This window comes from Rhyacophila brunnea, unplaced genomic scaffold (genome assembly GCF_057557595.1).
Source record: "Rhyacophila brunnea isolate RB1 unplaced genomic scaffold, BYU_Rbru_1.0 scaffold_15, whole genome shotgun sequence".
In the NCBI taxonomy this organism is placed as follows: Eukaryota; Metazoa; Arthropoda; class Insecta; order Trichoptera; family Rhyacophilidae; genus Rhyacophila; species Rhyacophila brunnea.
The window spans coordinates 3,104,866-3,118,655 of record NW_028232806.1 but is presented as its reverse complement, the minus strand read 5'-3'; the positions used below and the strand labels follow the sequence as shown (position 1 = coordinate 3,118,655).

General features: G+C 35.9%; 1 protein-coding gene across 1 annotated transcript in view; it reads left to right on the top strand.

The window, feature by feature from the left end:
- enc (R3H domain containing protein encore) overlaps nt 1–13,790 on the top strand; it is a 134,719-nt gene that overhangs the window by 75,290 nt on the left and 45,639 nt on the right. The window contains exon 3 of the mRNA XM_085942680.1: nt 11,090–12,516. Coding sequence (XP_085798806.1) covers nt 12,419–12,516 — 98 coding nt within the window. The 5' untranslated portion in view covers nt 11,090–12,418. The remainder of the gene's footprint in view (nt 1–11,089; nt 12,517–13,790) is intronic.

Genomic DNA, 13,790 nt, shown 5'->3' with positions numbered 1-13,790 from the left:
TAATAATCAGCGAACTGTTTTCATGCTGTGACGTCACTGCCCATCAACTTTTCTTTAACGATCTCTACTATTAACGATTTTATCAACAACAAAAAGTCCACAGTTTTCATGAGAACATAATAACTGTGTAAAATACGTTTTTATATTACGTGCATGGATTCACTTGCACCAATAGTGTGACTATCATGATAATAACTGTTCACACGTAAAAGTGCTGACTGACTCATTGTTCAAGCGGGGAATGGGACGATTTGGCACCGCGAACTGGCCTCCAGCGATTGGCCTCCGGTAATTGGCCGCCGGTACAATCGGACGCCGGCCCAATTGGACGCCGACCGAATTGGCCTCCGGGAGGATTGGACGCCGCACAGTTGAATTATATGCGCAAAGGAATAGACGTACGTTACGATTTGTTGGAGTAAATGAGCAAGTCAGTTTAATATGCTTCTATCTTCTCAGTAGTTGTACCTTATACATTTCGCGCTTGACACATTTTTAATATAGATTGAGAATAATTATTATGCCTTATGATGTTTATTAAAAGAAAAAAAATATTTTTTTAATTCAACTGTGCGGCGTCCAATCCTCCCGGAAGCCAATTTGGTCGGCGTCGAATTGGGTCGGCGTCCGATTGTACCGGCGGCCAATTACCGGAGGCCAGTTCGCGGTGCCAAATCGTTCTAGACCCGTTCAAGCGTATGTGAGACGTGAATCCCGAGAGACGCAGGTTCGCAAAAAAATGGCAAATAAACCTCATAGTAGTAGCGTGAGTTCTTTGAAAATGAACTTGCAATCAATGTTCCCTGTAAGGTGTGCGCTTGTGCGGGCGCACACCTACGAAAATGTGTCCGCACACGTGTTTTCATCCCCCGCACAGTCCTCACAAAAATATTGTAAAAGAAAGTTTCCTTTGCCAGATTTTAGTTTTGCTCGAATGCACGAAACCATCACATGCACAATTCTTCGACTCGTTTCTCGGAAGACGAAGATCAAGCGCGGCTAACGTGAGCACGCAAGTGAAATTTTACGTCACTCACTATATCATTAAAATATATGTTTTAATGAAAAACTGTGTGTGTATTTGTGGGAGGGGGGGGGGGGTATAAATTTACCGCACCGGGTGACGGCCCGTCACTGATGAGTGATTTCAACCCTAGTTACTGCTCAGATGCGTTGATGATCCGCACACACAATAGAAAAATTAGAGGGAACGTTGCTTGCAATGCAAAGTCACTTGTAGCTAACTTATTCAACGGACCAGCAGCCCGATTTCCTAACTATCGTCTGGTGCCACACGAGACGATAGTTAGGAAATCGGGCCCCTCTGGTCCTTTTAGGCTCCATCTCTATAGAAGAAGGTTTTTTTCAGCATCTTTGTATTGGACATGGTAAGTTATTGCCCGCCTAATTTGCATTATAAATTAAAATTCATTTATTTACATATAGTGAACTTTCACAACATGACATGAAAAAATATATATTAAATAATATACTTATATAAAAAGTAAATACAACATTTATAGAATAACGTCATCCTATACCTACGTATTATCCTCACTTAAGTGGAATATATCAATATCCGAAGCGATTTGGTTAAACACAGTTTATTTTTTTATTTCAGTGGCTAGATAAAACAGATGTCTATATTGTGTGTTAATATCACAATCGTAGCTCTACAATTTTCCGCATAAATTGCAATACTAGTATTGATAAGACATCAAATTGAATGTGAATCATGTCCATTTTGACAGTTCCTTCAGCAGTATAAAGAAGTATTATTTGCTAATATTAATAAATCCTGAATATACTTTATGTTTCGACTATTTTTTTAAATTGATCCATGTACTATCAAAATATGGTACAGTTAAAACATTTCTGAATTTTACAAAAAGGAGTTTCAACTTTAGGTGCAAAAATATCTCATGTTCCATTTTAATGGACTTGATCTATAATTATTGTGAACCACCCAATTGTTAGGCACATTTAGAAAACAAGGAGATGTAAACTGTAAAAAGTGGTCGTAATTCGAAAAAGGTTGAGAACCCGTGGTCTAAGTAGAAGAAGTAACAGGATTTGACTTGAAGTCACAGAACGGGAAAGGTTAAAATCGCGTTAAATTAGTTTTTTAAAGGTGCCTCCCCACTGCATGCATCGCGTGCGAAGTAAGTTTTTGATCGACGGCGGGGCTGGTAAATCAGTGACGGAGGCCGCCGGTTCGCGGGGAGGGCGCGTGGGGGCACACTTTTGCGGCATTGACCTTCGCTTCGGCCCGCGAAGGCCGCCCTGTTCATTGTTCGCCCCCGATACTCCGGTTCCAGCCAAGTCGGCTCTTTTTTGGTTCGCCCTTTAAAGCTCTGACTCAGGGAAGACAAATTAGATTTTGAGCGGCAGTCGTCGCGAACCTCCGGGATGCGATCGATTTGCCGTTTGCCTTTTTGACTGCCGTGGCTTGTTAGTCGAATCTTCTCGATTTATTTATTTCGTAAACTAACGAATGATTCACAATATTTGAGAATTTAACATTATTTTATTAAACATACATAATTTGAAAAAGCAAAAGCCGATTGCCAAAAAGTAACACTAGTTAAGGCTATACCTCAGCTGAGGCATGGTCTAAAAAGATCGTGACTAAAGCCTCAATTACATTGAGCTTCTTTACGAGCTGTTTATTGGCGAATTTACAATCTGCCTGTAAAGTCGCCCAGTGTAATAATCGAATAAGCTAATAAGCAGGTTGTAAACACTCTACCGAGAAAAGTTGAAAGCCGGACAACTTTACACGCTACACGCCTGCGAGTGGGCCTACTGCGTCTGCGCAGTAGAGCGCAGTACCAACCTCCCGGTAAAAAAACGAACTACGTTCCGTCAAAATAGTCGCTGGCTTGTGGCTTCTCAGCGAATGGAAAGTTTTGTGTGTAATCATCAAATCGCAGTAGCTGAATCGCCCGCTTTTAAATTCGCCAATAAACAGCTCGTAAAGAAGCTCAATGTAATTGAGGCTTAAGCGATGCGCGGATTCAGCAAATGACGCGAGCCGAACGAAATATAATTTGTCATAAAAATTCAACATTCGTCCTTTTTATGTTATGTTTATTATTATATTCGTAATAATAAGAGTATATTCATTGACATGTTTTCTTTTTCAAGTACATGCGGAACGTTTTTTAGTCATCTTTACACGATTTAAGAATATATTCCTCTGACGCCATCACAAAACAAATTGACGTGCAAACGGGTCGATTATCGTTCTCAGAATGGCAACGCGGCCGAAATTTCGTTCCACATACAGTTGAAAACTATTTGCCGTTTCACTTATGTACGCTCTTAACTACGTTGCGATTAGTTGGGGCACGTATAGCTTAGTGATCAAAGCGGAATGAATCTAGGGGGGTGCAGTTTAGAATCTTGCTGGGTGTCGTACTTTTTCAAAAATATTTTTTCTAGTGATTATAATATATTTCTCAGAAGTGTTTTCAAATTATGTATATATTTTTTTACAAGTCGGTTTACGGGAAGCCAGGCGGGAAACGCGCCAATTTTCATAGCCGATTTTGGCATAATTCATGAATTCAAGAATGAAAGCCTAACCTAACCTAACCGCGAACCTAACAAATAATCCAGTATATCGGCTATTTTTAAAATTTGTTTGCCGCTGGCTTCCCGTAAACCGACAATAACCTATATATATATATATAATATAATCATCATCAGCCTGAATCTATCCACTGCTAGATGAAGGCCTCTCCAAGCTGGCAAGCGATTAGCATTTCATGTAACAACAACTAGTTTAAATCGTCGTAATTTAGTAGGATGCCCGTAGCATAATTGGAAAAGCATACTGGCATATCCAGCAAATACAGGTTAAAGTCCCGTCGGGCGTCGTATTTTTCTAGTATGTATATGCGTGAGATGTTTTCAAATTATGTAAGTACTTATCTATACTAAAAAAACTATATATATATACTACCCGGGTTTCGTGTCCAAGTATTATCAAGCACTGTTCGCGTTCAACGTTGATCAGTGGCGGAGGGTGGAGGTAGGCTGTTAAGATCCGACATAAATAGTCCAATAAACTTTTTCAACACGTATTTGTTTTCATTGAACTATGACTACTAATAATTACTGATGTTGTTGATTAGTTTTTAAAAATCAATTCACACGAATCAAGCAGATACAGGTTCAAATCGCGTCGGGTGTCGTATTTTGTTCTACAAAACATTCTTTTCTAGTATTTTTTTTTCAATTTATTTATTTTTTTAACATATTGTGGACATTACAAATTATAAGTTTAAGACGTTCACAACATGAAATTTAGAAACAAAGATATATAAATATAACAGTATTACCTAAAAAAAAAAAAAGAGATATATCCGTAGATAAATTAGATAGGTACAAGGAATTACACCGGATGAGTTAAGCAGACCCTATTTTAAGAATTTATAAAACAGCATCCACCTAAACTCATTCTCACGTAGGTGGAATATATCAACACCCGAAGCAATTTCGTTGAACATAGTTATCGCCCTCCCAATTGGCATGGCATTTATGTATATGCATGGGATATTTTCAAATGATGTAGGTATATTCAATATATAGATTGTTACTTTCTCAAATCTTGTCTTATTCGTTGAATAAAAAAAATAGTAGGTATATTAGCCTGCGAGTTGTTACGACATATTGTCGTACCCACATGTGATTGTCAAGTGCGAGTGGCCGCATCTCTGAATTACTTCATTATAACTTCAGTTAATCATTTCAGTAAAGGTTATTATTTATTTTAAAATGCAGCGTACCCCTCATTGATTTATAACCGTCTGCAACTATAACATTAATATCTTTTCACGCCATCTACAAGGATAGTCGTTTGATTTTATCAAATGTAATTTTTTCACGAGGACAAACAAGGCCATGCCTGATGACCGATTAATTCGTTCGGGTCACTTTTCGTGATGGTTTATTTAATTATGCTAATCTGTAAGAAAACCACTGACGTGGTAATGATAATCTGCTTAAAATTTACGCGGCGAGTTGTCAAATCGAATCCGCCCCTGGCCGCGCTGATAGTGATCTGGCAATCCGAAATGACTCTCTTCCGTTTCTGAGAACGCGAACGAAAATAAAAATACATAATCGAAACAATGTACGCCACTGGTTAACTCTGGTTTGTTAACACATTTCGACTCTTGGCAAATAAAATAAATAAAGCACATTATTATCGATATAATAATATAAACCATTTCTTTTATTCATCGAATAATAATTCACAAGATTTAGAAGTAACATTCCATATATTGAACATACATAACTTGAAAATACCTTTGAAATATCATATTTGAAAAAAAAATACGATGCTCGACGGAATTTGAACCTGTAAAACCACTGTTATCGCGCCAACTTGGTTAGTAATTAAGGTCATTAATATTCCTTGACTTAATACACAGAAACCGATAGTCAATAATAACGTGATTTGATAAGCATTTCATGTAGGACCTGCCAGCTTAAATTGTCGTAATTAGATAGGAGGCTCGTAGCATTATCGGTTAATGTACAGTTGGCGCGATACCAAATTTTTCAAATATGATTTTTTCTAGTGGGTATTATACCTATCTGAGAAATTGTATTGTATCCTTTTTACGAAATGATTTCGTGATTTATTGTATTTATGAATACAGATTTGTTTAGTATAGGTACATCATTACCCATTATTTCAACCTACTTTAGATCATATCTATCAAAATGTACACATTGTAAAAACGACAACATAATATGATTCTGTCAACCCGCGACTTAAGGACGTTCTATGTCATTCGTCTCATCATCGTGTTGATCAGCGTGGATTAATGTATCTTTGGATAAAGGTTTCTCCAAACTGATTACACTCCTCTCAATTATGTGCGTGACCATACGGCCATTACGGTCGCAGCTATGATCTATTTTGGTTGTAAACTGATTCCTAGTATCAGAACTTTTAGACACAAATAGTGAGGTCTGCGAAACTAATCAATGCGCTCCCTAGAGACGTAGATATTTTCAGTGATGTGTTGTGATTGCAACAAATGATAATAACATCCTTTTTACTGGCGGCGATGCATTTGAAACTGTGGATTCATTTGTTTAACTAAATAGTAGATAATGTACTTTGATGTAAATTATTAGAATCAAAATAAATATGTTTGGCCATCTATTTGCGTGACTATGAATTTTGACTATGTGAACCCAGAACCCATGCACGCAACTTGCATGAAAATACGTGTTTACACGTGCATTTCTTGTTATGGCCGCGATAATACGTACTGTCAGCAGTAAGTCCATGCACGTGTAAACGGGGTATAAAGAAAATAATATGTTTGTAATATTACACAAAATGCCGTCGGACAAAATGTGTTGAACAATTCAGTAGCGAACTGTGAATAGACCCAATAGAAAAGTTAAATTCCAAACAGAATAAGTGGGGCTCGATAGATTATCGCGTTGGATAATATGATTTTCGGGCAAGGTCGCCTTTGTACCTGCCCACTCTATTCAACCCTTCCTCTGAAGGCGATTCAATAATAAATTGGACACAGGGTTTGAAAAATAGGGTAAGTGTGTGATAAAAGTGATAAGACTCGAGATTCTCGACTGATTTTCTGGGTTGAGTAAGTACTAAAGATGTTGAATAAAAATCTTCGCTACGGAGATAGAGCCTTTCTATATTATCGTCACCTCCATGGCCCCCACAAGGGGGGGCTGTCAGGGCTCAAGCCTGGGGGCCCGGCGTGGCGAGTTGACCAAATAAGTGATATAAACATACATCACAAATTTTCTTTAATAGTAAAAAAAAGTCGCCTGCGTTCTATTTTCATGTATTAATGTTTATATTTTGTGGTTGTGCGATGTAATTTTTTATTGTGTCATTAGTTGATTACTCCATATTTCAAGTGGATGTAAGTATAAAAATACACTAAATATCCTTGATTTTACCGTGAACACCATTTGGCAAACGCTACTGTAGAGCATCACACTGCCTTTAACCTTGGCGATAGGTAGGGGGCCCGACAAAGATCCTAGCCTTGGGGCCGCTTTAGGATGTGGGGTCCATGGTCACCTCAATAGTATAAATACATAACTTTTTAAAGACTGATATTATTGATAATATATCTTATTAGTTAACTCCATTAAATTCCCAATACGATGCCATTGTTTTCCCAGTATTGACGATTTTACACCTCTTGAATGTAGTATTATTATTATTGATTATTATTTAATGATCTATTGTGAGGGTTTTGATAATGTATACGCCTATTGATTGTATTATTAGTGATAGGGTTTTTTTACAAACACAGGGCTTGAAATGGACCGGAGCGCACCGGAGCGCCGTTCCTGTTAGTGAAATCGGTAAAGTTATTGCTCCGTCTCGTGGAAAAAATACTTTGACCGTCTGAGCTAGATAGGCCATATAATAGAAAATCTAACACACTTATTTTTATGAAATACACATACAATTTGATATCTGTCGAGCGCTCCGGTTCGTAAACTTTTCCATTTCGAACGCTGTAAACAAACACTTCAACTATTCATTTGTTATATTTTTTATTGTGATCCTTGACATAGTTAGGTGATAAAGTTTTTACCTATTTTATTGTATTGATTTATTATATAGATTTATTATATAAGTTAGAATTACCTGCATTCGTTGTCAGTGTGTATTTACCTTTTTGTGAGTGCACATACTGCCTGAAGATGCCGAAAGGCGAAACCCGGGTCGCAAAAAACGACTCAAATGGAATAGTACAAAATTTAAATCCATTAGAATTTTAATTCAAAATCCATCAAGTACCTTCGGTCGATAATACTGATTATAATTATTTAACTTAAACGCCGGCCTATTGAGTCGAGGGTCCCAGGTTCGAATCCTGGGTCTGGCACATATTATTTTTCAATTTGTGTGTGAGTCAGGGTATGGACCTAATTGGTTGAGCAAGTGGCTGACATCCATTTCTCGTAACAATTATAATCGTGTTAATACAAACCTCCAACCTCCACTCTGTGTGGAGGCCCATATGATCCTATTGGGATCGGACATGGTTGAAAGAAGAAGAAAAGAATTGTCATTTAAACAAGCTGCCTTTTTAGACACAACTAATACGATAAAGTCACCGTGAAAATCGCGATCAATTTGGCGATTGACAAAAAATAAATTGTTCAACATTATTTTACCCCGCCAGGTGATTGCCGATTAAGGGTGGCTTATCAAAGGTGGCGGGGGTTGTTTTTCGTGGGTACATTAGATTGATGGCGCTGTAGGGTAATGGATGACGTCACGCCGGTCTGCATTATGCTTGTATGTGTGTGTGCATTAGTCACATCAGTGAGCTTTCACACTTTCACATTTTTTTAAGTGTACGCTTTGTGTAAACTTCGCGATAGTTATCTATCTACATAGTCCTTGTCCTTTTTCTTGGAATCAAAGCCTATTATAATCATTAGTTGGCGTAAAGCAACCGGCTAGCGTTTAAAATATACCACTGTGATTTCCAACCTTTTTTTTTGAAGTTACCTATACTTCTTTTGGCGCGTTTGGGAAATCAGATCAGAGTGTATTTTTGGCGTGTGACATGTAACACATAAGTTATTTTTTCACACGAAAAAAAAACGCACTCGATTGGATTCGAACCACCGATTGTTCGGTTATCAGCCGAACGCACTAGCTTTACGCCACAGTTTGATAATGCAATCGTGACGATTATACAGTATAATATTATAGTTTAGAATTGTTCCTTTGCCTAGGCAGCGAATTTATTATTGTCGGTCATTTGCAATTCCTTACGTAAACAAACGTCAGTTAGTAATATAAGTTAAAGTGTATAGAAATAAACCAACGGCGTTTCAATAAGCGGTATTTTTTCTTGAGTGTGTAATTTAACAAAATAATTAACAGCTAGTCGAAGTATCTAGTTTATCACAAGTTTTGTTTTGTTACGCCAAAGAAGTATAACTTCTAATGCGCGTACCTACATAAGTACACACGCCTATTTTTTATGGTGCGCTTAAAATGTTGGGCTTCGTCATGCGTACTTCCCGGGTCTTTTCGGATGTTACGGTATTAAAACTTTTATTTAATTCTTTAGTTCGAAGCAGACTTGAGAGTGGGTCTATTGTTTGGGCACCGCATCAGTTGAAGTATGGCCTTATGGTGGAGAGGGTTCAGAAGAAATTCTTGAGACTCCTTTATTTGAGGTTGTACGGATACTATCCGTGGCTTTATCCAACTGACTTTCTCTTAGACATGCTTACATACTGCAGTTTGCAATTTAGAAGAAATCTTTATTTAGCTACGTATTTTTTTCGACTTATACGAGGTATAAACGAAAACTCTGCCATTCTGGGCAGTGTTGACCTATGTGTCCCTGATAACTATCTTAGAAATAGAGAACATCAGTTGTTTATTCTCCCAAGGTGCAGAACCAACCTGCCACTGGTAATGCCAATTGGGAGGGCGATAACTATGTTCAACGAAATTGCTTCGGGTGTTGATATATTCCTCCTACGTGAGGATGAGTATAGGTGGACGTTATTTTATAATTTTTTTAAATAGGGTCTGCTTAACTCATCCGGTGTATTTCCATGTACATATATAATTAATATTTTTGTATGTACATATTTCTACTGTTTAATAACATACTATCTATCTCTTTTTTTATGTCATGTTGTGAACGTCTTAAACTTATAATTTGTAATGTCCACAATATGTAAAAAAAAAAAAAAAAAAAATTGAATTGAATTGAACATATCAGTTAGGATAGTTTTTTAAAATTAAATTAAATCCTACCTTACCAAACCATAATGGTTTAGGTATGCTATGGGCGATCTGACAAAATAGTGTACCGCACTTTTTCAGGCATTCTTCTTTGTTTTTGTTGAATTACAGAAGATGTTGGTTAGTTTTTTTTAATTCATTAAACCCTGCTAATAAGGCGGCTCTCGTGGTGCAGTGCGTAAGGCGTTGGCCTTTCTCCCGAGTTCCCTCCCTCTGGTTTCGATTCCCGGTGAGAACACAATATTTATGTGTTTTTCTCAAATCGTGGGTTGTTCAAAATTGTTCAAAATTACTAACAACCACCTTGTACGAAAAAGCAAGGACATGGTTATTAATAATTCTAAAAAAAAAAACCCAGCCTAAACCAAACCATAATCGTTAAAAAATATTTTATATATATAAATGAATATTGTTTGACTATTATTTACTATGGTTTGGATTAGGCAGGGTTTAATGGAAATTTATAAACTTACAAACACTATCTACACATTGTAGTAGTTCAATGAAAACAAATACGTTTGACTGATAAAATGTAGTATGCACTACTCATGTCGGGTCTTAACAGCCTACCTCCACCCTTCGCCACTGCTTTATACAGATACTCCCTCGTCAATTTTATTTAAGCAGCCACAAACAATACATTGACCATTATTTTTAAGATGAATAATTCACATAAAACGCGAATAAATGCGTCTGTATGCTATGTAAACAAAGCAACAGACTTCAAATTAGAACATGTGCCGCCATTTTTTGGGGCTGTCAATAAAAGAAGAATGTAATGAACTTGTTATCAATTCGAACTGCCTTTAAAATTATTCCTGATACTAAAAGCGTGTAAAACCATCCAATAGAGTCAAAATTCTTTAAGGCTATACTTCAGTGGAGGCATGGTCTAAAAAGAACGTAACTATGCGACGCGCGGATTGTGCTAATAACGCGAATATAATTTGTCATAAAAATTCAACATGCGTCCATTTAGTGTTATGTTTATTGTTATATTAGTGATAATGATAAAACATTCATTGACATGTTTTCTTTTTAGAGTAGGTACAGGCAACATGTGGAACGTTTTTAGTCATCTTTACACGATATAAGAATATATTCTTACGACGCCATCACAAAAAAATTCGACGTGCTCCCACCTCGAATGCCGCTCTGCGATTGGCGACGAATGCGAAATTTCGTCCCACCTATTGTCGAAAATTATTTGCCGTTTCACTTATGTATGCTCTTAAATAATGTGTTGAAGTCTTCCTTTTGATAACCAAAATTCTTTTTTTTTGTCTGCAGGTTTTAACAACTGAACATCAATGAAGAGGGTTACTGTCCCTGACCACCTGTGATCATCATCAACTGCTGGATCTCACATGACACACCCGAAACTGTGACGCACATGATCTCTTCCCTACCTTCCCCATTTTTTTTTAAACTTAAAATATTTACATTTAAAGAAATAATCGATAGTATTATTAAAGTTTACGCACAAAAGAACCGAGTTCGTCCCTCGCCGTCCAACCGGAAGCTGATTAAAGAACGTCTCACTTTTACTCGAGGAGAAGAATCTCATAAACGTGACCCAGAATTTTAAAACCACGTTGACCAAGAATTGATTAAATTCTTAATACTTGATGTCAGCTTGAAATTAAATGATGGATTCGATGGAAGTGTTGTTTTAATTGTAATGAAGTCATCACATCACGATTCGGAAGAGTAGAAGAACAAATGTCTGATGAAAACAACACAATGGAAAAACTGTTGAAAATATTACATTATTTAAAAATGTTCTTCAAATGTGACAGGTGAATTTTTGGACAGTTTTTTTTTTTAAATTATTGCCCAAGGAAATGTTTGTTTTTTTTTATATTGAAAAAAATATGAAGATGAATGGTACACGACCAGGGGTGGACTTTGTAAAATTAATCCGTTAATAATAAAAAAATAATTACTTAGTGTAACGTCAGTAGTCTAACGAAATAAGCTTTAAAATTCACACTTCTAAATGTTGCCTTCATATTTATCCCCTTTTGGATTATATCCGTTTCTGTCGCTTTAGGGAGAGACAACTTAATAAAAAAAAAAAACACATTTAATAATAATTTACCTGTACCAAAGTCTTCGGGATTGAGAAAATACGAATCAGTGACTGATGACAATAAGATATTTAAAAAAAAAACGTTATCCAATTTGGTCTCAAAAGATCTAGTCATATTATGTAATTAATTATTGTAAGTGGAAAAAATTGCATTTAACAACAAACAAGAGTGTGAAAGGAATTTATGACATAGTACTGTAAAAATCGACCGTGCCATATTTTGCCTAAGTCTAAGTGGACATCAATTATTCCGACGTTTGCCCAAAATATCAAATATTGGACAAAACTCTTTGCCAAAAAAGATTAACCTGGTCAGATATTGCTACGCCGTCTAGTCAAGATTGGATGTGAACTTGTCATTTAATTGCGGTCAATTATTGCCGTTGAAGAGGTCCTTCGGTACTTAAAAGTCACACAGAATATACCAATTCTAAATTAAGTGTAATGGTTAGATTAGGGATTGGCTTAAATCCGTTGTTCAATTGATGTTACCGATATAACGAGTCGACGTGATCAGAAGACCATCCATGGAATCCTCAGCGGAGTCTTGGAGAGTTGGGGGCGATGCCAAAGAAGGACACGTGGGCCCTGGTTCGAATCCAAGTAGCGCCATAACAAAAGACAGGTATGTTCCATATTATTACATACATAGTAATTTATTTATATCTGGTGCAAAGCAAACGTGTACATTGTGTTAAACTAACCAATTACAATCCCTATGAATATAATATGATATTTTACTAAAACTTTCAATAACGTGGCAACGTAGCTTTCTGCTATCCACTTTTTAAATTATGATTTTCCTTAAATGATTTCATAACAAAAGTCCAACAATTGAAATATTTTTGTTCAAATGTCAAACTGCAACAATTCAAATGTTTTCATTTATATTATACAAAAAAGTAAATTATAAAAATATTTCAATATGTTATTTCCAAGAAGTATTCATGTTTTGCCTTAACCAAATTAGATACATACATTCTGGCATTCGATCAAGAATTTAATAATTAATATTTTATTATGAATGGGCAAAATATTTAAAATATTTATTCTTAGTATGTATTTTACTTTGCCAATCGCTTTGATTGTAAACTACATTTCTATTTATAGATATGATTCCTTTCAAATGCAAAAATGCAATAATTCGTGTTTTTGTTGAAATGCAAAAGTGCAACAATTAAAAAAAACTCAAATGCAAAACTGCAATAAATCAAATTCAAAAAAGCATCAATTCATACGGTTTGTTGAAATGTATTATTTTGAGTATTTTGTGGTAGATTGATTATTTTTCGGGATTTTGAATAAAACGTGTATCTTCCAAGCATGATTAAAATGAACTCATACATATTATCGTAATATATTTTTGGGCTTCCACCGAGTGTTCTTCCTCCTTCTTTCCTCGACATTCTCAAGAGATAATGATATCTCTTATGATAACTCGGTGAAAGCTCAAAAATTTATTACAATGACAAACAATCATGAAAATCTCAAATATTATGATGCCTATTTGTCACTATATTCTTCAAATACTTTATAGATGTAACTCATAATTTTTCCAAATATGGCAAATAGTCGCAGCTGTTTTTGGATTTGATCAAAAGTCCAAAATGTTTTGTAAAACCTTTTCTATATACAGACTAAATATTGCTACCTGAAAGCAACACTGAGATAAAGTGAAAAAGATGATTTTGAGATAATTATGCCAATCGATTGCTGAAAGCTATACCTTATATAATGAATCACTGAGATATTTTTTTAAATGTAATACGACGTTTAAAAGAAAAAATACCACTGTTGCATTTATTAAAATTGTCCAGTAACTTCAAAGTGACAGTGATATAACTGAGATACCCCACTGTTAATAATGGTATACAAAATTTATACCATTATCATTTATTA